The sequence below is a fragment of the Oncorhynchus masou genome, chromosome 18, assembly GCF_036934945.1.
Source record: "Oncorhynchus masou masou isolate Uvic2021 chromosome 18, UVic_Omas_1.1, whole genome shotgun sequence".
In the NCBI taxonomy this organism is placed as follows: Eukaryota; Metazoa; Chordata; class Actinopteri; order Salmoniformes; family Salmonidae; genus Oncorhynchus; species Oncorhynchus masou.
The window spans coordinates 54026885-54054805 of record NC_088229.1 but is presented as its reverse complement, the minus strand read 5'-3'; the positions used below and the strand labels follow the sequence as shown (position 1 = coordinate 54054805).

The window sequence follows — 27921 nt, the reverse complement described above, 5'->3', positions numbered from 1 at the left end:
GTACCTGGACCACGTGGCAGGAACACTGTCCTTCTACAGCATCTCTGACACAATGACCCTCCTCCACAGAGTCCAGACCACAGTCACTAAGTCCTTCTATCCTGGATTCTTTGTTTGTGTTGGAACCTCTGTGGAGATACTGACACCTACTCAGTGATAAAGCTGCAGTCTGCTGGTACCATTGTTGTGAGCTTTAGAGATTGATTTGGGATTGCAGATATCATAGAGTACAGTACTCATAGAAAAAAAGGTGCTATTTAGAACCTAAAAGGGTTGTCCCCGTAGGAGAACCCTTTGAAGAACCTTTTTGGGCTCCATATAGAATCCTTTCCACAACTCAAAAGGCTCCTACCTGGAACCAAAAAGGGTTCTTCGTATGGGGACACCCGAATAACCCTTTTGGAACCCTTTTTTTCTAAGAGTGCATAATAAATGTACTTCATTTGCATATACAGAGGTGTAATTAAAACCGAGTGTAACAGACTGAGCCTTTGGTTCTCGAATGAACGTCAAGGATCATCATCCCAGTGTTTTCAATGATGACATACAGCAATTGTGAATCAAATTAGCTTTTATTAAAGTATTAGTGGTTAGGGAATGAGTCATTACATGGTACAGATTTCATATGCATTATTTAATCAACATGAAAAAGAGATGGGGGGTTAAACATAGACTTTAGTTGTGGGGTCCCCCACCCACAGTTGATTTAAAATGTATCTTATTAAATGCAGGAAAGGCACTGTTTAAAAAAAATCATAGTTGCTGAATGTTATTTAAGCTTTGTGTACAAAGTAAGTATAAAATGTCATTCATGGCTGTTTGTTGCTTAATGTAAGTATTTTCACAGAGGGTTTGGAGACAGTTGAAGCAAATGAAGGTTCACTGGTTTTGCAATAAAGGCAGTTGCACTGCTATGGCAGTGATTGACATTATATACACTTGCATACACGGAAATGAATGGTAGGAAAAAAACAGGATTATTCAGATCTGGGTTTGGAAACTGGGCCATGTTCATTAAGCACAAAGCGAAAGAAAATTGACTTTTTAGGTAGGGACTACCTTGTCCAATAAGAAACGTTCATTTCCCTGTTCCGTTTTAAAATGTTTTCTGTTCTATGCCACAATGAACAAGACCCAGGACATCAATGATACTGGAGTACTGTCTCCCCCTTTGTTACAGTTTGGAGGAAAAGTATGTTTCACCTCACCTTCGATCAATTAATCCAACTATTTATCTGTTTAGTTTAAAATGTACGTTTTTAAAGTAAAATAGAGAACTCGTCTGTATAAGATCATTAACAACGGTGATGGTGCATTTATGTGCTGTTGGAATAACCAGTGACTGTGAGTCTGTGAGCATGCACACATTAGGTCAGGATTAGATTGAACCCCAGCCTTGTATTATCTCTTCACATAACAATTGAACGTGTCAATAAAACTAAAAATGGTTGAATTGGACATTAAAAACACTGATTCTAAACGCAACAAGAGAATCAAAGCACAGTTGACTTGCATCAGCCAGGTTAAAAATGTTAGGGAAAACAAGTGCCTGGTATCAGCCCATTGGGATTTAAGGGTTGCTCCTACATCAGTGAAAAAGTACTAGTTGATGGGCAGCTTTCGTAAGGAGATGCTGGTGTCAGCACTGCTGCTCTGTAAATGTCCCTAGGTGTAATACCATACATTGCCACTAGGTGGTGGACCTCATCAAAACACTTTTAAAGAGAGTAGACGTTCAAAAAGTGTTGGGAAAATGAGTCTAAGTGGCTGGTTAGTCTACCGTCAACTCAACACATAAGAAACTTTGATAAAACATTGATAAAACAAATGATTGCTATTGTACAGGGTTTATATAGCACACCAGTGGCAGGATGTACATTTTTCCACCAGGATTGTGAAGAAATCGTATAAAATTGCTCCTTATCTTTGTTGTCACATAAAAAAACAGAGCTTTTAATGACTTGAGATTTCACCAGAATGTCCTTTCTTATCTAAAACTCAGGCAGTGAATGAATACATGTGTGCGTAGTCTACCTACAGCACGAGTGACTTTCCATAAACGTCTCACAACCTTTTTGTGTTTCTTACAGATGTCAGGGTCCTTCATTTGAGCGCAGACCCCTTTGTTAGACTCTTTCTTCACAAACAACAAAAAGGTGACGGTATAAGATGCCATCTTTATCAAGAAAATACACCCAAATTACATGAACTGGTCATATTCACCATGCCTACAGGTAAAGTGTGTGTGTGTGCGTGTGTGTGTGTGTGTGTGGGGGGGGGGGGTAATAATATTAAGAATGAAGTGATACTTTCATCTTATCGGGGGCCTAAATCAAGTCTTCAAAATACATATTAATAAAATATCCAAAAGCACTACATAATCATTCATTATTCTGTCAAAAATGGTATGTCACTGTAAACTTTATGTCAAACTTTGGTTGTTTGTAGATTGGTAAACTGATGTAAGCATTTGTGAATATATTAATGCAGTGCTTTGACATTTTATAATCACTCTTACAATGGGAAAGGGACTGCCTTTTTGGCCTTACTTCCTGGATCCAGTCCCATACTGTTTTTTACTGGGCTTCAAGATTATATAATCAAATTCATGGAAACGTGGTCATTTAAAATATTTTAAATAATTCTATTCGTATTTGTGGATTTATTTATTTTAACCCAATGCCGTTTATGAAGATGTTGATTTTTGTGCTTTTTACGCTTGATGACCTTTCAAGAAACAAATCATTTCAAAACTGAAGTGGCCATTCTTTCCCATCATTTAAGGGTCTGTGTTATCCTTTTTTTTTAGACTGTTACAAAAGAGTTACTGAAATATCTAACATACAGGTGGCAACTAAATTAGCACTTTACTAACTTCCATTCACAGCTTTTGTGAGTGACGTTAGCGTTTCAACTTAAACATGATTCTGGAAGTTCCCAATGGATATGGCCACACCCCTTCTGAGTAATACTTTGTTCACGGCATAGAAACTTTATGCTGTGTTCCTTACCACCCCATTCTCTCCCTTTCTTTCCCTTCCAACCCCATGTTGTTGTTTGTTGTCTCATTCTTCTTCCTTTTCTTCTTCTCTTCATGGCCTTTCTAGCACCCAATCCCAAAATCAATCCCTAGCCCCTCCCCCTTAGACACTTTTGTAAAGTGGATTGGACAGGTGCAAGAAATACAGCAGAAGAGGTACAGGTAGCTATTACCGCATTGCTTCTACCTATCCAGTCCTTTTTAGATCTACACAAGGCACTCAGGGGGTTTGGTTCTAGTGGGCAGTTTTGGGATTAGGCAAGTTGTCTCATTCACCTTCCTCCTCTTCCTCCTCTTCCTCCACTTTCTCACCTAGTCGCTGTCCCTATCGCGCTCCACCAGCACATGCTCAGAGTCCTCGTGCATCTCCTGCAGGGAATGGCTGTCCTCCTCGTCCTCTTCCTCTTCCTCTTCATCCTCCATCCCTTCCTCCTCTCCTCCTCCATTCATCATATCCACGTCCACGTCCAGATCCACACGCCCCTCGTGGCAGTCATCCTCCAGTCCCTGAAAAGGGTTCAGGTCCTGGGATACTTCCACCATCTCCGTCCCCTGGACTTCCACGGGCTCCATGGCCCCCTCGCGGAACTTCTTGACGTGGAAGGTGAAGGGAGGCACCTTGTAGATGGCGGTCTTGTCGCGGGCGTAGACGGTGTGGTCGGGGGTAAAGGATTTCATCACCTTCTGCCGCGACACCTTCATCTTCTCCTTCTGCTCCGGGTTGACACTCATGCGCGTGCCCAGCTTGCCCATCTTCTTCTCGATGTTGTGGCGCGTCTTCTCCAGGTTCTCCTTGGTCTTCTGTTTGGTCTTGTCGAAGTTCTCTTTGGCGTGTTGTTTGGTCTTGTCGAAATTCTCTTTGGCGTTTTTTTTGGTCTTGTCGAAATTCTCTTTGGCGTTTGGCTTCGGGATTTTCTCCACGTTCTCCTTATTAGTTTTCTGCCTGTTGAAGCCCATCTTCTCCTTGGTCAAAGTCATCTTCTCCTTGGTCAAGCCCATCTTTTCCCTGGTCTTGGTCATCTTCTCCTTGGTCAAGCCCATCTTCTCCTTAGAGAAGGCACTTTTGATGTTTTGTACGCGCTGGAGGCTGCTACGCTTGATGCGTTCGGCGCGCGACTCCTCGATGACGTCCTCGATCTCCAGCTCCTCCTCGTCAGAGGAGAGGTCCAAGTGGGGCTTCTCTTCTCCCTCCTCTCCGTTCTCCTCGGCTCCTTCTTTCAGGTCCAGCACGCTGCCTCGTCCTCCCTCCACAAGCTCTGAGAGCTTCATGGACTTTGACACGGTCAGTTTAGAGGGAATCTTCACCTCGTCCTGCAGATAAGAGGAGATATGACGCTGTTAAAGCAGATGATAGACATGCTCTGTACGTCAGAGAATATGTTTTTGGACCAATAAATATGTTTTCTTAGACCAATAAATAAGCCCCCCCCCCCCCCCCCCACACACACACACACACACACAAATATATTATTGACAATAATAGTCAAATTATTCAGGGCATGGGTATCTGAAGTTACACACGTGTATTGCAAACACTAGCCTCTCTTTGACTACATTCATGAGGAACTTTAACTTTGAACTTCAAAGCAACAGTAATACTTGTTTGGACTTGGGTCTTGCATTCGTTTCTGTCTTAAAATAGTCTGACATGAGAATCCCACATGGGAACCCTTGCCCTGGGTTTGTACCGGTAAAACAACACTTGTGTGTGCGCATGTGTGTGTTTGTGAGCGTGTGTGCTTGTGAAACAGACAGTGTGTGTCCACGTGTGTGTGTGTGCGGAAACCCTGGTGCAGTGGGTGTGATAAAGCCTGAGATCCCGAACACCTCTCCTCTCCCAACAATACCCCCCCCCCCCCATTCCATATTTCCACTCCACTACAAAACCATTACATTTTCCACTGTCGTGTCTCCCTTTGGCATGAAAAAACAAGTAGCCTTCAGCATCCAAGCTTTGTATTGGATCCCAGCCTTGCCAGAAGCAATCAGTCTACCTTAATTACTCTATTGTTTAACGCCTGTACTCCTGATGCTGGTGAGTCATGTTCCTCGCCTCCTTTGCCATCGACACACGCACGCACTTTCTTAATGTACACACACGCATTTGTATTATTATTACACACACACACACTTGTAAATGTTTGTGCACACACACGTGCACACTTGAAGGGGTGGAGAGGCCTCCAGGCTCTTCCTGTCAGGAACATGGTGATTTCAAGGCCTCTGAGCTACCTGCAGGCTGCCACACGTTCAGAGTCGGACGCCGTCTCCTCACCAAGGCTCACTGCATCACATCACCTGTCTGGAACTGGGGAACCTAGACACTGAAGACAGCTTTCAACCGAAATGTCTGTGTGTAACTCCCATGTGCAGACCAAATGATTTCGGGGGGGTTTTCCAATGAGGAATGAAGTACACTCTTTAAAACGTGGAAGTATGCTCTTTAAAACGTGGAAGTATGCTCTTTAAAACGTGGAAGTATGCTCTTTAACAAATGTTTAATTCGTTCACGTGTACAAAGGACAGGCTCCACTGCTGTTAATGCCTTATTGACACGAGGATGGATAGAAAGTCATCAATTAATCTAACCTAGGGGTGGCAGGTAGCCTCGTGGTCAGAGCATTGGGCCAGTAACCAAAAGGTTGCTAGATTGAATCCCAGGTCTGACCAGGTAAAAATCTATTGTTCTGAACAAATAAGAATTTGTTCTTAACTCATTTGCCTAGTTAAATAAAGGTAAAATAGTGGAGGAGGCCATTATTTTCATGATCTAACCCACCAGATAGCTGCTTCTCAAAAACACCTGATATCTTGACCTGCCTGAACGAGTGTTTCTGAACAGCACAGGCACGTTTCAAGTCCTCCAAGCTCATCATCAAGCTCGAGACCCTGGGTCTCGACCCCGCCCTGTGCAACTGGGTACTGGACTTCCTGACGGGCCGCCCCCAGGTGGTGAGGGTAGGCAACAACATCTCCACCCCGCTGATCCTCAACACTGGGGCCCCACAAGGGTGCGTTCTGAGCCCTCTCCTGTACTCCCTGTTCACCCACGACTGCGTGGCCACACACGCCTCCAACTCAATCATCAAGTTTGCGGACGACACAACAGTGGTAGGCTTGATTACCAACAACGACGAGACGGCCTACAGGAAGGAGGTGAGGGCCCTCGGAGTGTGGTGTCAGGAAAATAACCTCACACTCAACGTCAACAAAACTAAGGAGATGATTGTGGACTTCAGGAAACAGCAGAGGAAACACCCCCCTATCCACATCGATGGAACAGTAGTGGAGAGGGTAGTAAGTTTTAAGTTCCTCGGCATACACATCACAGACAAACTGAATTGGTCCACCCACACAGACAGCATCGTGAAGAAGGCGCAGCAGCGCCTCTTCAACCTCAGGAGGCTGAAGAAATTCGGCTTGTCACCAAAAGCACTCACAAACCTCTACAGATGCACAATCGAGAGCATCCTGGCGGGCTGTATCACCGCCTGGTACGGCAACTGCTCCGCCCACAACCGTAAGTCTCTCCAGAGGGTAGTGAGGTCTGCACAACGCATCACCGGGGGCAAACTACCTGCACTCCAGGACACCTACACCACCCGATGTTACCGGAAGGCCATAAAGAACAACAACCACCTGAGCCACTGCCTGTTCACCCCGCTATCATCCAAAAGGCAAGGTCAGTACAGGTGCATCAAAGCTGGGACCGAGAGACTGAAAAACAGCTTCTATCTTAAGGCCATCACACTGTTAAACAGCAACCACTAATATTGAGTGGCTGCTGCCAACACACTGACTCAACTCCAGCCACTTTAATAATGGGAATTGATGGGAAATGATGTAAAATATATCACTAGCCACTTTAAACAATGCTACCTAATATAATGTTTACATACCCTACATTATTCATCTCATATGTATACGTATATACTGTACTCTATATCATCTACTGCGTCTTTATGTAATACATGTATCACTAGCCACTTTAACTATGCCACTTTGTTTACATACTCATCTCATAGGTGTATACTGTACTCGATACCTTCTACTGTATCTTGCCTATGCTGCTCTGTACCATCACTCATTCATATATCCTTATGTACATATTCTTTATCCCCTTACACTTGTGTATAAGACAGTAGTTTTGGAATTGTTAGTTACATTACATGTTGGTTATTACTGCATTGTCGGAACTAGAAGCACAAGCATTTCGCTACACTCGCATTAACATCTGCTAACCATGTGTATGTGACAAATAAAATTTGATTTGATTTGAAGTCTTTTTTGTCGTTTCTTCCATTCCACCCATTCCCCTTTCCCACCCGTCCCTTCTCATCGTCCTGGCCTGCCTCTCCCTCTTCCTGTTCCTCGCATTCCAGGCTCGCAAACCCCTCGCTCTTTTCCCGTGTGCGTGTGTTCCTGCGTTCTGCCAAACCCCGTGTACAATGCTCCGGCTTGTTAATGGAAAAGACATTTTCTTATTTTTTTTTCCATCACGGCAATCTCACTGAGTCACTCGCTTACACTGCCATATGGCTCCTATGGGTCTCCAGCTAATATTGTGCATTGTCTCCCCCCCCCAACCCCCACCGTTAGGAAAACAGGAACAGTAAAAGGCGTTAACAAAGGGGCTCGGAGTGGGTGGGGGAGTGGGGGGGGGGGAGAAATACCTTTTGGCTGAGTTAAACGAGGGAGACACCGCCGGCTATTTTGATAAAGCACAAAGGTGATGATGCTTTTACGGCTGTCTGGAAAACCATGTGCTTGCATTGATATTGGGGAAAAAACAACTGGAGCGTCAAAGCAGGTGGGAGAGGAGAACTCCCTATTGTGTTTCATTGTTCTGTGACTGGGATCATACTTTTGGTCATGCATTGTGTTCTATTGGTGTCGAGGGTAAACGCAACCTTGACTGATGAACCCTTATTTCCTTAGTAGTACACAGGGGTTGCGTTCCAAATGGCACCCTATTCCCCATGTAGTGCATTACTTATGACCAGGGCTCATAGGGCTTTGGTCAAAAGTAGTGCACTGTAAAAAGGAATATGGTGCCATTTGGGATTCTGCCAGGAAGAGAGTCTTACATTGATTTATATCACAAGCATAACATGGGTTTTCTTGAAACAATTTCCTAGCCTTGTATATTATCAAAGTTGTTCTGTAGGGCAGAACGATTCCAATTGGATCTGGCGAAAAGGTCAAGAGGCGTGGTTTAACGAGCAGCAAATAGGGTTGGGCGGTATCTCGATTTTCATACCGTCATACCGTTTCTGTACCAGACCGTATGAGTTATTACCGAATGTGCACACTAGGGGCAAACATTTTATGACCACTTTTATTTACACACAAAACAATTTAGGCAACAGGGATCTTGATGCAGGAGGGGATTGAATGTCTCTGCTGTAATGCCTCTGCTGTAATGTCTCTGCTGTAATGCCTCTGCTGTAATGCCTCTGCTGTAATGCCTCTTCTGCAATGTCTCTGCTGCAATGCCTCTGCTGCAATGCCTCTGCTGCAATGCCTCTGCTGCAATGCCTCTGCTGCAATGTCTCTGCTGCAATGCCTCTGCTGCAATGTCTCTGTTGTTGGTTTCTGTTGTCAGTAAAGAAAATCATACCGTTGGTATTTCGAAATACCCTGGTATATGGTATAAACGGTATATTGCACAAGCAGCCAAGTCACTAACCAAACCAATCAGATTTGTTCGTATATATGTTCCAACCCGGGGACAACTTCCATAAAATATAAGGCTAATGGGCTCTTAGCGCAGGCTTTTACAGTCTGTTACAACAGCCTTTTTCATTGCAGGTCTAAGGACTCGACTTCCTTAACCTTTTCTTATTTCAAATCCCATTTACTCCTACCGTACTGATCAAATCGGCTTGAGACCACCAGCCACGTACGTGCACAGCACAGGAGGTTGGTGGCACCTTAACTGGGGAGGACGGGCTCGTGGCAATGACTGGAGCAGAAGAAGTGGAGGGGTAACAAATACATCAAACACAGGGTTTCCTGGGGTTTGATGCCATTCCATTTGCTCCTTTCCGGCCATTATTATGAGCCGTCCTCCCCTCAGCAGCCTCCTGTGATGCACAGGCCTACAAGTTCCACAGCATACCTGCCTAAATCCCTCTCCCCCCACCCACCTTGTGTGAAAATAACCCTCCGAATACAAAATATGATTAAGCTATTGAGTTTTAGATATTGGATGGTAAAAACTAGACATATGTGCCCTTTCTTGACTTTAATCTGCCCCCCTACAGTGAATACCTCTGCCCGGCCTAGCCCGGGAGACCTCCAATCTGTCAGTATGCAACTTCAAAGAACGGAAGTTCAGAGGTCAAGGCACTTATATAAGGCTTCTTGAGGAGCCAAAACGGGGGGTGTAACGGAGGAAAGTGTGTACATGGAAAAAAAGAGTGAACTACGTCCCAAATAGCACCCTATTCCCTATGAAGTGCACTACTTTTGACTGGTCGAAGGTAGTGCACTTTAAAGGGAATAGGGCGCCATTAGGGCTACAACCGGAGTGTGACAGGAAGCCAGGCATTCACCTTGGCGTGACTGATATCCTGACCCCTCCTGATTTAAAAGGACATTGTTCTCTCAGGACGACGAGGGGGAGACCGAGAGACAGAAGCCGACGAGGGGGAGGCCGAGAGACAGAAGCCGACGAGGGGGAGGCCGAGAGACAGAAGCCGACGAGGGGGAGGCCGAGAGACAGAAGCCGACGAGGGGGAGACCAATGGACAGAAAGGCAGGAAGGTGGGGGGGGGGTATGTATGCCTGTGTGTGTGCATGTGAGCTTGTGCACAAAAACTTGCCCAATATATACAGTAACATTGCCATATTAGATTTGAACTTTGCCCATCAATTACAAATGGCAGGCATTGCAAAACACTCTGTGCCAGGGTTAAATGTGTCCTGTAGTGTTGGGAGTAGTCTATGATTTGTGTTTCATCATCACATGGGCTGCAATCTTTATCTTCGGCTGCTTGGTGTCAGTCAAGGCAGGGTGTGGTGTGTCTGTGCATGTAGGATGGTGGGGGTAATGTGTGTGTGTCTGCATATGGTTTTTCACTGATTTCAGACCTCCCCTTTCAGACCGTTCCATTCTACCACCACTGATACACAGCTACAGTGTACTGTATACACACACTCTTCTGTTGTCCTTAGCAACCACCACAGAGAAACTCCCTCCAACCCGCTGCTTCGTGTGCTGGGACCGCAGTGGTGAATACAGTCTATTTTTCTCTCTCTTTCCTTCTCCTCTCTCTCCTTATTTCTCTCCTCTTTTCTCTTTTCTCTCTCTCCGTCTCCCTCTAATTCCTTTCTCTCTATTTCTCTCTCTCTCTCTCTGTCCCTCTCTCCATCTCTCATCTCTCATTCCTCTTTCTCTTTTCTCTGTCTCTCTCTCTCTCTCTCTATTACCATCTCTTTCCTCCCTCCCCCTCCCCTCTCCCTTTCTCCCTCCCCCCTCCTTCATTCACTTAGTCTTAGTCATGGAGAGAGTGGTGCACAAGCTCTGAGACATGGCCTGTGGAAAAGTTATCTGTCTCAAAGGTGTTTACAGTGCGGTTACACTCACACTCGCTGAGTGCCTCTGCCACCCACTTAGAGAGTGTGTGTGTGAGTGAGTGAGTGAGTGAGTGAGTGAGTGAGTGAGTGAGTGAGTGAGTGAGTGAGTGAGTGAGTGAGTGCGGTCTATCCACAATAATTCAACACCACACAATGCACTCCAGTGTACATACTGTACTGAATGTTAAACTCATGTGGGACAACAACGAGCATCACGTTCAGTCTGGTTTAACCAGGCTATGTCATCGCCTTTTGAGTACAAACATTCTAAACAGTGGTATGTAGAAAAACTATTTACAGGATGTAGAAATACATACATCCACCTATGACCACCAACACTAACACACGCAAAGGTCTATTTTGTTAAACATGTATCTGCTTTGGGGCAAGCAGCACAAATGGGCAGTGGGGGGCTGGCGAGGCTAGCTAAGTCAAAAACAGGCGACCCATGTTGAACTGCTGCCTGCATGTCTAGTCATTGTGTTGTGGTGGGGGGGGGGTACTCATATGCTGAGATCAGCTGGCTGCAACCCCGTGCCGTCAGCACAAATAAGTCCCACTCTTTCACTAACAAACCTACGTGCCCCCCCCCTCTCTTTTTCCCCCCAACCTCCCTCTCTTCCCTCTCTCTGGCTGTCCAGTATCCGCAACCCTATTCTGCTTTAGGTCTGTTTTTCTGCCTTGTGGAGTGATTTGGTGGTGGTATGTGCAAATGTAATCCGTGTGCAAAAATTATATAGGTGGGTACAATAAAAATTCCTAGACAATTATCCTTCATGTTGTAATTGTAATATTAATGTCCTCATCCTTACCATCACCACTATACTTTACTCCATGTATATTCCGAGTCAATATTCATATCATAATAAGGAATTCCCCCGGACCACGCCCACAAATTGGGAAACAAACATTCTTTAACATTGACCCCCGTTGTAAAAGAGCCAACCTCTTCGTCAATTTTTTGTTAATCCGGACCTATGGATCATGTAGGAAATAGAGCCTGCGAGAAAAGCCCTGTGGCTTCAGGCTTATTCGACGTGGGAAATGTGGGGATCCGGTACCCAAGTAGACTACTAGCTATGTGTGTGCAAAACATTTAATCACAGGTTAGACATTTAACTTGTTTCGTATAGTCTGTTTGTAACTTTAGTCACTACTAGTAGCTGTATAGTCTGTTTTGTATTGTTGGTCTTGGCTAGCTCAAGGTTTTAGTTGGTAGCTAGCTAGCACTCCATTATGAAAAGGTGCATGAGGGAAGCCCTACAATATTACGTTTTTCTAAGTAGTGAGAACGCTCGGGAGCAGAAAGAGATGAAAAGTAATATTTAGACATGTTGTGCTTTTCTTAAATGTTGTTTTGTAATTGACTAAAACAAGCAAACAACAAGAAAATCACGTTTGAAAAATTAGGTAACCAACCGAGGTAACCATGGGTTGTTTTCCCCCAAGGCGGGCGGGCCCCCTACGTTCTATCTAATACCGACAGGGAGTATCTGCCTGTCCTTGAGTCTATGCTTTGTCAATATTTCCATGTCCCGACCTCAGCAGGAAAAAAAAATTGCACTTTACAAACAGGCATGTGTCAGAGGACCTCGTTTGACCGCGGCAAGGCTCGAGGACCCGGGTGAGGCTCACCATGGAAGCTTTCCTCCAGCCCAGCCCAGCCCAGCCCCAAAACTCAATCGCTGTAGAACCACTCATCACTGCCATGTGTACAGCTTCTTTACTGTGTGTGTGTGTGTTTGCCGGGCTACAGAGGAATTCCTCTCTCACCGACACTCCCTCTCTGTCCTCCTCCCTTTTCAGTTTTCATGGAGCAAAAACAGTTTTACATTCATCTTTGCATACATCTGAACCTTTTACGCATCACGAAAATGTTGATCTTTAGCACAGAAGCAGAAAGAAACCAAATATCCCTTTTAGGAATAATTTCATGCCCTTCAATTTAAGTCCCTTTGAGCCCTGGTCAAAAGTAGTTCACTGTGTAGGGATTAGGGTGCCATTTGGGACGCATCGTGAAATTAAAGAAACGTCCTGCCTTGAAATAGAAATCCTTCACTGGACTAACTTTTGAATTAATGGCACTACTTTCCAAAGCAAACCACTGACTGAAGATCGTATTAGCCCTAGTCTGGGACACTGATCTAAGGTCAGTTGTGTGTTCCCCCTCTAATGGTTAAGATTACAATTGGGGGAGGGGATTGGGCTGATCCTGGATCTGTGCCTAAGGGGTGTGGGAAAGCATGCAATGGGCAAACAGTGACAGAGAGCCTCTGGGGGAGAATGGCTGCTCCTTTTTTCCATTCTGATTTTCCCCTGGCCCTTAGAGAGAATAGACACAGTGAGAAAAAGAGAGAAATATAGAGAGAGAAAGAAAATAGAGAGAGAGAGAGAATAGACACAGTGAGAAAAAGAGAGAAATATATAGAGAAAGAAAATAGAGAGAGAGAAAATAGACACAGTGAGAAAAAGAGATACATATATATAGAGAGAGAGAGAAAAGAGAAATAGAGACAGAGGAAGAGAAAAAAACTAGAGAAAGAATGAGAGAGAAAATAGAGAAAGAAAGAAAGATTGAAAGAGCGAGAGAGAGAGAAAATAAAGAAAGAGAAAGAAATAAATGTGGAAAGAGAGAAAGAGTAATACATTGCGTAGGGGAGAAAGAGTAATACAGTGTGTAGGGGAGAAAGAGTAATACAGTGTGTAGGGGAGAAAGAGTAATACAGTGTGTAGGGGAGAAAGAGTAATACAGTGTGTAGGGGAGAAAGAGCGAGCGAGCGAGGAGGAGAGAGAGAGAGAGAACGTCGGAGTCACAGAGGGAGAGGAGAGGAGAGATTGCTATATAAAGTTATGGCATGCCGGAGGTCCCTCGGGGGGAACGGGGCGCGATGAATCACAAGCTCTGTTGTTGAGACATCTCTCCTCCTCGGCCCTGTGTTCACGAACTGGCCACAGCAACACCTCCACTGCCTCCCCTATGTTGTTCCTATTGGGGATGAGTACACTCTGACTCCCCTATGCTGTTCCCTTTGGGATGAGTGCACTTTGACTCCACCTTGTTGTTCCTATATAGAGATGAGCGCACTTTGACTCCACCTTGTTGTTCCTATAGGGATGAGCGCACTTTGACTCCACCTTGTTGTTTCTATAGGGATGAGCGCACTTTGACTTTCGTGTGTTGTTGCTATTGGGACTCCCTGAGCTGTTTTCAGAACACTTTTCCACCCCTCTCTTGAATGGTTTCTGAGGGTGGAGCAGGTGAGAGGAAGATGGTTAATTCAGCTTATCATTCAGTAGACACACTATGTCATATCACAAGGAGAGCCGAGTAACTCAGTGAGCATATGGTACAAAGGACAAGACGCAATGCTTTTCAATGAGGAACATTGGGATTTTGTTTTACTTCATCAATTGACAGTGAGGTCTCGCTGAACACAAAGAGAAGTTCCCTTACAGTTCCTTTATGAGCTACAGTAAGCCCATGCCTGGCCAACACGAGCTGACCCCTGACTCCTGAAAGATAAGCAGCACACCCTTACAGACTCCCCTATTTTTTTCCCTTTGGAAAAGGGCTGCCCTGACTAACTAGTTTCAGCTGTTCTCCTATGGCATTGTAAGGTGGTTTAGTTATAGTTAGTGCATTAGGCCTATACTGGGATAGTATAATGCTAAACCATTACATTTCTAATAATAGCTTGCTATTTTCCAGTAAAAAGTCTTGAAGATTTCTCAGTGAGTCAAACCGATGATTCCCTTTCACAAATGCCCTAAATAACAAAATGCACTAATCTGATCACATGATTTCGTATTGATGTTCCGCTTACAGGAATTAGCTTATTAGATATGATAACGCAAATAGGCTTGTCTTTGTGCTTGTCCGAGATGTAAAGCTGTAAATATGCATTTTCAAAACACTTCAGGGCTAGTCAATGTTACAGTTTAATAATTTCGCAGATGCAGACCAACAGTAAGTCCATTCAACCAACCAAAGTGAAACAAATGAACCATACAACTGGAGTGTCACAAGTACAACTTTTGTCATAAAGAACTGACATCACTGTGCTAGAATATAAAACAACAACATGCTAGGTTAAGTTTGTGAGATGGCTAGCAGTGCCAAAGTATTCTTGATACAGTAGAGTGAACGCAGGGGTCGTCCTTGGTTCCGGACAAGCTAAACACCTTCTTCGCCTGCTTTGAGGGTAACCTAGTGCCACCGACTCGGCCTGCTACCAAGGACTGTGGGCTCTCCTTCTCTGGGGCCAACGTGAGCAAGACATTTAAGCGTGTTAAACCTCGCAAGGCTGCCAGCCCAGACGGCATCCCTAGCCGTGTCCTCAGAGCATGCACAGACCAGCTGGCTGGAGTGTTTATGGACATACTTTGTTGTCCCCACAAGCTTCAAGATGTCCACCATTGTTCCTCTACCCAAGAATTCAAAGGTAACAGAACTAAATGACTATCGCCCCATACCACTCATTTCTGTCATCATGATGTGCTTTGAGAGACTAGTCAAGGATCATATCACCTCTGCCTTACCTGATACCCTAGACCCACTTCGATTTGCTTACCGCCACAATAGATCCACAGGCGACGCAATCGCCATCGCACTGCACACTGGCCTATCCCATCTGGACAAGAGGAATACCTATGTAAGTGTAGTAGAGTTTAAATGGTTATTCCATCAAACATCAAATTATTAGAATAGTACACAACGCAGAACAGAACAACCAGGTTGAGGGTCAGTGGCCAAAGCCCGCTAACAGGAATATTCCAAGTTCAGACAGAAAGGGGGAGTCAGATCGCTATGATTGCCAGGAACTTGCGCTACTGGTGCTTCCTGTTGATGTTAGGTAGGCAGCTAAAGTAGCTGAATGATGTTAACATCTTTGGGTTTTGTTTCATTAAATGTATTTTATTTCATCTGGGTGCTTGTGTCACCTACTAACACCCTGGTAGTACCCGTAGCTCCCGTTCTCCTCAGTCCGAGAAAACGCTGAGAGAGAAAGGTATGTGTTGCAGATTACTCCTTTGTAGAAGTCCATAACGTGAAATAAATTAAACATCCCAAGGTTAATGCTGTAGATATTGTTATAAGGGAGTGTGAGACTATTGAAACATATAGTTTACAGAGTGCTAAAAGTGCTGCTGTTGCTTGCATTTCTGTGATGCAGACGGTTAGCTGAGCTGCCGACTGGTGCTGGCGTTGCATTATGGGAGATGTAGTTTGGTCCTCTACGGACGGAATGGAATAGAGGCGATTTCACGTTGTGACTTGTTTATGTTGCAGTGTTTTTGTACATGAGTTGTTGTATTTTGGTACTGTCAACACTGAAAGCACCTAGCAATGTATTGGGGATGTGAGACAGGATATGTGTTTTACCTATCTTCATGCTCCTGTGTAGAACAACTTGTCAGATGGTGCATTGGAGACTGATGTGTTCCTGTCCTGTCTTTTCATAATACTATTGCAGGTATGGTTCTATTGTCTAGGAATTAAGATTATACATTATCTGTATTAAGGACTGGTTATTATTTTATAGTATACATTATGGCTTTATGTATGAGTGTGATTGTGTGAGTCCGCAAAAACACTGCAAGAGAGAGAACAACTTGTCAGATGGTGCATTGGAGACTGATGTGTTCCTGTCCTGTCTTTTCACAATACTATTGCAGATCAACTTAATTAAAAGCCTAAAAGACAGCCGTGGTGTCGCTCTTCATTTCTTGGTTCTCAAGTGGTACATAAGAAACCCGCTACATAAGTATGCTGTTCATTGACTATAGCTCAGCATTCAACACCATAATCCCCTCCAAGCTCATCAGTAAGATTGAGGCCTTGGTTCTGAACCCCGCCCTGTGCAACTGGGTCCTGGACTTCCTAATGGGCTGCCTCCAAGTGGTGAAGGTAGGAAACAACACCTCAATTTCGCTGATCCTCAACACTGGGGCCCCACAAGAATGTGTGCTCAGCCCCGTCCTGTACTCCCTATTCACCAATGACCTCGTGGCCATGCACGCCTCCAACTCAATCAGCAAGTTTGCAGACGACACAACAGTAGTAGGCCTGATTACCAACAATGATGAGACAGGGAGGAGGTGAGTGCCTTGGGAGTGTGGTGCCAGGAAAATAACCTCTCACCCAACATCAACAAAACTAAGGAGCTGATCGTAGACCTCAGGAAACAGCAGATAGAGCACGCCCCTATCCACATTGATGGGACTGCAGTGGATAAGGTGGAAAGCTTCAAGTTCCTCGGCGTACACATCACTGACAAACTGAAATGGTCCACCCACACAGACAGTGTGGTGAAAAAGGCACAACAGCGCCTCTTCTACCTCAGGAGGCTGAAGAAATTTGGCTTGGCACCTCAAACCCTCACAAACTTTTACAGATGCGCAATTGAGAGCATCCTGTCTGTCTTTTTCACCGCCTGGTACAGCAACTGCACTGCCCGCAACCGCAGGGCTCTCCAGAAGGTGGTGCGGTCTGCCGAACGCATCACAGAGGGAAAGCTATTTGCCCTCCAGGACACCTACAGCACCCGATGTCACAGGAAGGCCAAAAAGATCACCAAGGACAACAACCATCCGAGCCACTGCCTGTTCAACCCGCTATCATCCAGAGGGTGTCAGTACAGGCGCATCAAAGCTGGGACCGAGAGACTGAAAAACAGCTTCTATATCAAGGCCATCAGACTGTTAAATAGCCATCACTAGCAAATTAGAGGCTGCTGCCTATGTAGATAGACTTGAAATCACAGGTCACTTTAATAGTGGAACACTTAGTCACTATAATAATGTTTACATATTTTGCATTTCTCATCTCACATGTGTATTCTGTATTCTATCCTATTATACTGTATCTTAGTCTATGCCGCTCTGACATTGCACTGCCGAATATTTATATATTCTTAATTCCATTCCTTTACTTTAGATTGTGTGTATTGTTAGATATTACTTGATAGATATTATGGAACTGTTTGAAGCTCGAAACACAACCAAACACAACCAACCGCAATATCATCTGCTAAACGCGTGTTTGTGACCAATACAGTTTGATTTAATTTGATTTATGCTTTGTCTGAGTGCAGACTCAACCCACTGGGCAAAAACAGGTTGAATCAACGTTGTTTCCACATCATTTCAACCCCCAAAATCAATATGACGATGTTGAATCAACGTGGAAAACTGATTGGGTTTGCAAGAAGTCATCAACTGAAAGGCATTTTGTCTTTTTTTTTCCGCCCAACTTTTAACCTAAATCCAATGACATGGTGACGTTTTTTGTTGTTGTTCGATTTCACGTTGAATTCACGTCTGTGCCCAGTGGGAAGTTGTGTGGAGAGGAACAATGTTAAAGAAAGTGCCCCCTTCTTCTTTGGATACACACACACACACACACACACACACACACACACACACACACACACACACACACACACACACACACACACACACACACACACACACAGTCCTCACTCACGTGTTTGACAGTGGTGTCAAACAGCCCTCTCGTTTGACCTTTTTTAGTGTTGCACACTACCCAAATGGCTCACATACAGCCGAATGTAATGTTATTACCATTACAAGCCCCTAATGTTTCCCCTTTTGAATTCAAGATTGCTACCAGTGATTCACAACACACTGATGAAAATGTACATGTTAGAAGCTGCCTTGACAATAACTCTCAGACTCAAACCCTTGTCTTTGACAGGGCAAATCCATTTGTTCACCTCTCTCCGGTCTACAGTGCCATATAAGGCAAGGTATCAGGAATGCTTTGCTTCTCTTAACTCACTTACTAGCCAAAATGTAGAACATTCAACATTCATTTTTGCGAGTTTCTTTCGGGGGACTTTGGCGGCTAGGGTAGCGGTCTTATCCTCTCCGGTATGACATCATACTTTCGGATAGAGAGCTTGTCAACGGACAGAATTGCAGGAAAACAGAAGACACATCTAGACAGCTGGCGTAGCGGCGACTCCGGCTCGAGTAGCCGCTCGCAGGGCCCACGGGAACTGGAGGTGGAGGGGTCGGTGGGGAGGGGGCTGCAATCTATAAATAGCGACTATCACATACTTGTTTGATTGTGAGAAGGAAGAGGCCTTTATGGGATCGGGTTCCTGTTTACGTTGGCTTGGATTTGAACCAACGGTCTAAGTCTTTGTCCTGCGAAACTCTATCTCTTGTGGCTTTCGGCCCGCCGTGATGTCATGGGGTGGTTTGTTGTTTAAAGGGATAGTTCACCCCCCAAAAGAAGTTGCCAGGTAAACAAAACCAACGCATGGATCATTGTCTTACATTGTCCATAGACTGGGTTATGAATTGTCAATGTCATTTTGTAATTTGGGTGAACTATCCCTTGTGTCAGTTGACAGTCGTGGCAAATTATTGTACCAATTAAGTGACAGCTGACTGAAGGGCGGCTTCATTTCTGGACAAGAGGGTTTGTTGAGGGCCTTTTGTGTCCCAATTTGCATCTCCGTCTCCATCCCCCCTCTTGGAACACCCATAACAGATCAACTGTAATGCCGGTCATTTGACACGTATCAATACAGTTATTGTTAAGTCGATAACAGCTCGATGTCCCGCTCACGGGAATTTGCTTATTAGATATCGCAAATAGGCTCGTCTTTGTGAATGTTCAAGGCTGTAAATATGCCCCGCCGAGCCATGGCAGTCTCAGGGCTATACATGGCTACGGTAGCAACCGTGCCTCTTTATAGGGTTACCCGAGATACCGACAGGTCTGTGTCAAGTACTCTGAGCACTTTTCACCATACGCCCTTCAATGCCACTGCAAGATACAGCTTGCCATTGTGAGAAGCCAGGTTTTTTCTTCTTCTACATACTTTGTCTGGGGCTCCGATCAAACACATGTACATTCATGCATGCACACACACACACACACCACACACACACATACGGAGTCGTGAATCTCTTCATGAACAGAAATCCATTGTTATTGGAAAGAGTAACAAGGGGGGTGCCATGGCAACGGTGGTGACTGTCATCCCATTGGGCGTCACCATAAGTCAAGCGTACAGAACAGTACATAAACCGGCCTGGACAGAAAGAATGGAGTTGGTGGCAAAAGGCTAGTTACAGTTCGCAATGGATTGTGTCTAAAAAAGTCCATGCAAGTTCTTGAGTGCCACCGTATTGGATAACGTATTGCATTTATACTACTTTCCTCTATCTTTGGAAATAGTCTTGCTTGGCCAAACTCATGGGCCTATGCCACCCTTGTGTTGTGTTGTTAGACGCAGTGGGTGTGGGAGGAGACTACGCCACGGAAAGTAAAATGCCTGGGAGGGGAATGGAATGGAACACCTCATAGTATTTTTATGAATGTAACAGCAATGACTGGGAATAAGTAATTACAGGTATCTGTGTTTAGTCATTACAGTGGATGGTCTGTGTGTGTGTGTGTGTGTTTTTGGTTTTACTCATCTTGTAGGGACCAGAAGTCCTCACAAGGATAGTAAAACAAGGACGATTCAGACAAGTGGGGACATTTTGCCGGTCCCCGAAAAGAAAAAGGCTGTTTTATGCTAAGATGTTTAGGGTTACAATAGGGGTTAAGGTAAATAGGATTTTGAATGGGAATCAAGGATTTTGTGTGTGTGTGTGTGTGTGTGTGTGTGTGTGTGTGTGTGTGTGTGTGTGTGTGTGTGTGTGTGTGTGTGTGTGTGTGTGTGTGTGTGTGTGTGTGTGTGTGTGTAAGCCTACATTCTGGGCTCTGTAGTGTAGAAGAAAGTCCCTGAGATGCCTCTCTAACTAAAAACATTTGCTGATCGCCAAATGTGACATATCATATTCATCTTCATTAAAAACACCAACCACAACGTATTCTGTTTTCTGTACGACTTCTCTTAGAGCCCCCAACACACACACACACACACACACATCCATGTATGCTATCAATGTTTCTGCTACTTTGAGTGCATGAATACTGGATACAGTAAACTTGCTTTTTTGAGCATTCCATTTGTAGACAATGTGGAGGTGTGTATGTGAAAACAGAAAAGAGAACAGCATACTTTATCATCCCTTAGGGAAATGTGGTTTGTAACATACACGGAATGCTAGGTGTGGTTGGTAGTGGTGTGGAGGGGTGGGAGTTAGGTTGGAGGGGGAGTAGGAGAGATGGAGGTGGGTTTGGAGTTAAGGTGAAGGGGGGACTGGAGGGGGGTAGCAGGGAGGGGTGATAGTGGTGTAGAGGGAGTAGGAGAGAGGAAGGTGGGATGGGAGGTGGAGTGATGGTAGTGGAGGTGAGAGAGCAGAGCAGAGCTGGGGAGCTGGAGATGCCGATGGTATGAATCAGCTGTCTAAATATGTGCTGCTCTGGATCAAAACACACACCCGCATCACGCACTCCTTACACAAAGAAGATGGACCCTCTCTCTCTCTCTCACCAGAGGAAGCTGGTGGGAGGTGCTGTAGGAGGACAGGCTCATTGTAATGGCTGGATCGGAATTTAAGGAAAGGAGTAAAACACGTTGTTTCCGTGTGTTTGATGTGTTTGGTACCATTCCATTGATTCCATTCCAGCCAATACAATGAGCCCATCCTCCTATAGCGCCTCCCACCAGCCTTCTCTGACACACACACACACGTACACATATTCATTTTAGAAGGCTCATCGCAAGACTAGCTTTACACTTACCATTTGATCAGTTTCAAATTAAACAAATGATTTATGGTACTGATTGAGAAATAATCCACTCATCAAATTAGAAGCCAAAAAGTAATCCTATGAGTCAACCTATAAGAATGTAGTATTCTTCTCTGCAGCACAACAGTCTCATCTGTGGTGGATTAAATGTTCCTGTGTTGCTCTTATTTACCTCTATTTATCCCCCAATCATACTACTCTCTCTCTCTTCCCTATTTATCTCCTTATCGCACTCCCCTCTCTCTCTTTCTCTCTCTCTTTCTGTCTCCCTCTCTAACCCCCTTCCCCCTCCCTCTCACACTCACTCACTCACTCACTCACTCACCCTCCCTCCCTTTCATGGAGTTGTCACATTCCAGTGACATTTCACTGAAGTGTAGCCCCATTCCGAGCGCCTCTCTGAGGGGAACACAGCAACACATACATTCAGTCAGTTGTCCAAGCCCAGTCTGATGCATCAGACAGATTAAACAAGGACTTACAGTAAATGTACATAAATGACATGCGCGCACACACATACACACAGCACAGCTGTTCCTGCTGATAGAGAGATGGGAGCCGTCAATTTCGCTGATGCAGTTTGAGAGCTTCAAGTTCCTTGGTGTCCACATCACCAACAAACTATCATGGTCCAAGCACACCAAGACAGTCGTGAAGAGGGCACGACAAAACCTATTCCCCCTCAGGAGACTGAAAAGATTTGGCATAGGTCCTCAGATCCTCAAAAGGTTCTACAGCTGCGCCATTGAGAGCATGGTCACTGCCTGATATGGCAACAGCTCGGCTTCCAACCACAAGGCACTACAGAGGGTAGTGCGTACGGCCCAGTACATCACTGGGGTCAAGCTTCCTGCCATCCAGGACCTCTATACCAGGCGGTGTCAGAGGAAGGCCCTAAAAATTGTCAAAGACTCCAGCCAACCTAGTCATAGACTGTTCTCTCTGCTATCGCATGGCAAGTGGTACCGGAGCACCAAGTCTAGGTCCAAGAGGCTTCTAAACAGCTTCTACCACCAAGCCATAAGACTCCTGAACATCTAATCAAATGGTCACCCAGACTATTTGCATTGCCCCCCCCCCCCCCCTCTTTACACCACTGCTACTCTCTGTTGTCATCTATGCATAGTGACCTTAATAACTCTACCTACATGTACATATTACTAACCGATGCCCCTGCACATTGACTCTGCACCGGTACCCCCCTGTATATAGTCTCGCTATTGTTATTTTACTACTACTCTTTAATTACTTTTTACTTTTATTTCTTATTCTTATTTGTTTTTGTTTTTTTAAACTGCATTGTTGGTTAGGGGCTTGTAAGTAAGCATTTCACTGTTGTATTCGGGGCATGTGACTAATAACATTTGATTTGATTAGGGTCCACTCACTCCCCCTACTTACTTTAGATTAACCTAGTTTAGTCTAATTTAGCATGCCAATGGCTTCTCATGTTAGCTTAGCCTAGCATTAGCCTAGCATTAGCTTCTCCTGTTCAACCACAGAAGATAGAGGGCTTCAGCTGAGCCGGGAGTCGTGACTACACTTGTGGTAGCCTGGGGGCCCCCGGAGGGAGTGGGCTGGTGGGGGTGCTGACTACAGGGTAAACAGGCACTTGCAAAGGGAAGATAAATACCAGTGCTCCTGCCGACTACAAAGCCACGCCAGCTGTGCCCTCAACTTTCTACAATCCCTTCAGGATGAGTTACTGCGTGTTTTTACTAGTATCAGAGGAGGGCTGCGGCTCGGTAGGGTTTCCTAAGGGCTTGGATGAGAGTTGAAAAAAAATTATTATATCAGGAACGACTGATATATGATTTTGGCGTGACATCATAATTGGAGTTAGTTCTTAGAAGGAGGCTCGAAAAGAACATTGGAAAGATGCACAGAAACCCCAAAATGTATTTACATTTTCATCCATTAACAGGAAACATGTTTCTGATAGGTACCAGTATCTTGTTGACTCCTGGGATGCATTCCAAATGGCACCCTATTCACTATGGGCCCTGGTTAAGAGTACTGAACTATATAGGGAACAGGTTGCCATTTGGGATGCACCCTTGGTGTTGTGTAAGAATAGGCATCCCCACACTATATTCTATGTCCCTAGCTTGACCTCTCCATCACTGATACACACAGTACCACTCACTGGCTGGAACGAATAAACAAAGCCCAAAGAACCACACCCAGAGTATCAATCACCGGGAAGGGTTGAAAACTTCACCTTGTGGACTCTCCCTCATAGTGAAAGTGTACACATCTTGCCATCGGAACCACCTAACACTATTTGGCAGGGTGAGATAGGAAGGCAGCACCAACTGTATCCTTCCTTCCAAATTGCCTACAAATGGAATGCTCCAAAATCGCTAACAGTAAACTCCCCTCCAAATAGCCTTAAAAATGGAATGCTCCAAAAAGCTATTATCTGTGTACTGTATCCAGTATTCATGGCCCGAAAGTAGCAAAAACATTGATAGCATTCATGGCTGTGTGTTTGTTTGTGTGTGTGTGTGTGTGTGTGTGTGTGGGGGGTTGACCTTGATGGCTCTAAGAGAAGTAGCACAAAACAGAATACGTTGTGGTTGTTGTTTTTAATGAAGATGAATATGATGACATGTCACACTTGGCTGTGATGTTTTGAGTTAGATCGGGATCTCAGGGAGTCTCTTCTACACCACAGAGCCCAGAATGTATTCTTACACACGAATACAAACACAAATAAACAAACAAACTGGGGCGGTAGGTAGGCTAGTGGTTAGAGCGTTGGGCCAGTAACTGAAAGGTTGCTGGATCAAGCTGACAAGGTAAAAATGTTTCGTTCTGCCCCTGAACAAGGCAGTTAACCCACTGTTCCCCGGTAGGCCGTCATTGTTAATAAGAATTAGTTCTTAACTGACTTGCCTAGGGTAATAATTGTTACATTGAAAAATATATATATTTCATTTTAGAAGGCTCATAGCAAGACTAGCTTTACGCCTGCCATTTGATCCGTTTCTAATTAGACAAATGATTTATGGTACTGATTGAGTAATAATCCACTCATCAAATTAGAACCAAAAAAGTAATCCTATGAGTCAACCTATAAGAATGTAGTATTCTTCTCTGCAGTACAGCAGTCTCATCTGTGGTGGATTAAATGTTCCTGTGTTGCCAGTGTACCTCTCAACATAATAGAGGAGAAAGAGTTTTGTGTGCTCTTGTGTATCATATGTATGGTATGCCTGCCTCGTTTGGGTATGATTTGATTTGAATCATTTTTGTAGTTAAAATAAGACTTGTACAAATGGGAGAGTGGACAGCTCTTTGGTGTGTGTGTGTGTGTGTGTGTGTGTGTGTGTGTGTGTGTCTGTCTGTCTGTCTGTCTGTCTGTCTGTCTGTCTGTCTGTCTGTCTGTCTGTCTGTCTGTCTGTCTGTCTGTCTGTCTGTCTGTCGGCAAGCTCACACACAGACAAAACATTTTCTCAAAGACGGGCAAAGGGGTCTGTCTGTCTGTCTGTCTGTCTGTCTGGGGGTCTGTCTGTCTGTCTGTCTGTCTGTCTGTCTGTCTGTCTGTCTGTCTGGGGGTCTGTCTGTCTGTCTGTCTGTCTGTCTGTCTGGGGGTCTGTCTGTCTGTCTGTCTGTCTGTCTGTCTGTCTGTCTGTCTGTCTGTCTGTCTGTCTGTCTGTCTGTCTGTCTGTCTGTCTGTCTGTCTGTCTGTCTGTCTGTCTGTCTGTCTGTCTGTATGTCTGTCTGGTGTGTGTGTGTGTGTGTGTGTGTGTGTCTGTCTGTCTGTCTGTCGGCAAGGGAACAGAGCAAGAAAGAGAAGGGAGAGGGTGAAAGAGAGAGAGAGAGAGAGAGAGAGAGAGGGAGGGGGGGTCTGCCCAAGCTGTGCTCGAGACAGTCAGGAGGATGGAAACTCTGAATGTTCTCGCACTGCTGTGCAAAGCTGCAAGCCATTACACATTATGCCGTGGCCCGGGCTAAAAAAAGACTGCGCGGCGCTCCCGAGCTCACTGCGAAACTACAAAGTGTCTTTTCAAATGAAACATCTGGAAGTCGAGAGTGTGCTGGTGGTATTTTCCATCTTTGTTTAAATAAAATAGAAAAGGGATGGCTTATAGATTCCTTATGACCAAAGAAGTGAGCTGTATCCACATGTGAAGCCATGTATGTTTTAACTCTGTAGGATGTCAAATAGGATCAAAGACAAGAGATTTGTCGGTAGTGGACATTTGTAAGGGTGACCCTACTTCTACTATAGGGTGTGGCACATGGTATGATATAATCCTAGATCACCCAATGTATACCAAAACAATATATTGCATAGAAATATGACATAGTAGAACATATTAATAAATGTATGTGGCATTGGTTAAACTGCTTTTTGAAGTTCAAGTTCAAATCTAGATTTTTTTCCCCCTACTTGATGGATTGCTTTCATGGGGCAATTGTGTCCTCCAAACATAGTGATGTGTGATGTGAAATATACTTATCTTTGAGTGGCATGTTTGCCTTTGGAGTACATCCATATTAAAGAACAAGCTGTCATTTGGTAACTTGCCAATGATGCCTTGAGGTGAGCCACACCCCAAACTCCTCTCCCTCGACAGTACACACTCAGCCGGGTAATATGCAAACTATCATCTGCAAAAAATACCTGTCAATTGAGTATTAACCTTTTCACGAAGTTCCACTTGTTTGTGTGTTTGCCAACCACCCCCAGTCCAGTACCCTCATGATAGTCCCCAATCCTCACCCATCACGGTGTCAAGCGGGTGTGCCGTGCCAAATTCCCCCCTCATCCAACTCACACACCACCCCACACGCCTCCCCTCCATCGACACACATATCCACACACACACACCCTCACCCCACCACCCACACACCCCCATCCCCACTCCACACCCAAACACATTCACCCTACGCTCACCTGGTAGATCATGACTTTGAAGTTGCGCCTCTTCAGCAGCTCGTTCTCGTTGCTCTCCAGCCTCTTGATCTGACCCCCTTGCTTCTCCAGGTTGGCACGCACTGTCTTCACATTGACGCTCACCTTGCGCACCTTCTCCAGCATCTTGTTGACTGAGTTGGACGTGGTGCTGTGGCTCTTGGACAGTTTGGTGAGCTCGCCCTGGATCCCCGTCACTGACCGTTCCATGTCCTGCTGCCGAGCCTCCAGGCCACTCTGTGTCTGTTGGATCTGGTCCACCGCCCCGATGATCTTGTCCAACAGAGCCAAGACCATAACGCCGTTCACCTGGGCGCCCCCTTTATCCTCTTCCTTTTCCTCCTGGTCGCCCTCGGACACGGCGAGCGCCACCGACGAACGTTCCTTGGCGGCACCAAAGTCTTCGTCATCCGACGGTGGCAGGTTGACTTCGTCGTCGGAGATCTCGGTGAGGGTCTGCTGCTGCTCCTGCAGCTCCAAGTGCAGGCTGGATGTTTCCACTTCCATGACTTTCTGGATTGTTTTCTGGATGAAGACCTGAAAATAAGCCAAAGGACTGTGTATTCAAAGGAATTAGACGCCGGAAAGAGATGCTTTCTCAATTGTTTTTTTCTACTTCACTCGAACCCCTTGGGTGTCAGTTCAGTATTTGCTGCTTTCTATCCCCTGACTCACACACTTCTCTGTCTGCCCTGTCCTTCTATGGTCCCGTACACTTCTCTCCTGTCTTTCTCTCAAACTCTTTCTCTCAAACACACAAGCAGGCTCTCTCTCTCTCTCTCCCTATGTTCCAAATCCTTGGACAAAGTCCAGTCTACAGGGAAGAAGTCTGCTTTGGAAGTAACCGAAGGAGCGCTGGGATGTGAATGACACTCTTCCCAGAGAAACCCTTCCAGTCAAAGCAGAGCCAGCAGCTTTTTTCCTCTCCAGACCCCTTTTTCCTGGGACTCTCCCCTTTCCCCTCCTCTCCTCTCCCCTCCCTGGCCCCTCCTCTCTGTCCGTGAGACTCCACCTCAGCATTGTGGGGAAACCCAGCCCCCACCTCCCCCGGACCCAGACAGCCCATCCCTCTGGGCCCCATCCCTCTCTCTCCAGCATGGTTGGAATAGTTAGAGTGGCGCTGTGCACTGGCCGTCACATGCAAGCTCAGGCACAGCAACAGCAGGAACGTGAGGTAGGAGTTTTCATAATAGACTACCATTCAAAAGTTTGGGGTCACATTGAAATGTCCTTGTTTTTCAAAGAAAAGCAACAACAAAAAAAGTCCATTAAAATAACATCAAATTGATCACAAATACAGTGTAGATATTGTTAATGTTGTAAATGACTACAGTAGCTGGAAACGGCTGATTTATAATGGAATATCTACATAGGCGTACAGAGGCCCATTATCAGCAACCATCACTCCTGTGTTCCAATGGCATGTTGTGTTAGCTAATCCAACATTATCATTTTAAAAGGTTAATTGATCATTAGAAGACCCTTTTGCAATTATGTTAGCACAGCTGAAAACTGTTGTTCTGATTAAAGAAGCAATATAACTGGCCTTCTTTAGACTAGTTGAGTATCTGGAGCATCAGCATTTGTGGGTTTGATTACAGGCTCAAAATGGTCAGAAATAAACAACTTTATATATAATTTAAAATATCATAAAAATGGAAAACAAGATTCTCTGGTCTGATGAAACCAAGAACT

General features: G+C 45.0%; 1 protein-coding gene across 1 annotated transcript; it reads right to left on the bottom strand.

The window, feature by feature from the left end:
• Positions 1 to 553: 553 nt before the first annotated feature.
• On the bottom strand, positions 554 to 27176 carry cavin1b (caveolae associated protein 1b). The gene is made up of 2 exons (XM_064923704.1): positions 26209 to 27176; positions 554 to 4351 (listed from the first exon to the last, which is right to left on the bottom strand). Exons 1-2 carry the CDS (start codon positions 26731 to 26733, stop codon positions 3353 to 3355), a joined length of 1524 nt encoding a protein of 507 aa, XP_064779776.1. The 5' UTR covers positions 26734 to 27176; the 3' UTR covers positions 554 to 3352.
• Positions 27177 to 27921: the final 745 nt, after the last annotated feature.

Coding starts and splice junctions, on each gene's coding strand:
- cavin1b (XM_064923704.1), bottom strand. CDS start 26,733: ATGGAAGTGGAAACATCCAGCCTGCACTTGGAGCTGCAGGAGCAGCAG. Junction 4,352..26,208: donor TCAAAGTCATGATCTACCAG/GTGAGCGTAGGG, acceptor TCTTATCTGCAG/GACGAGGTGAAGATTCCCTC.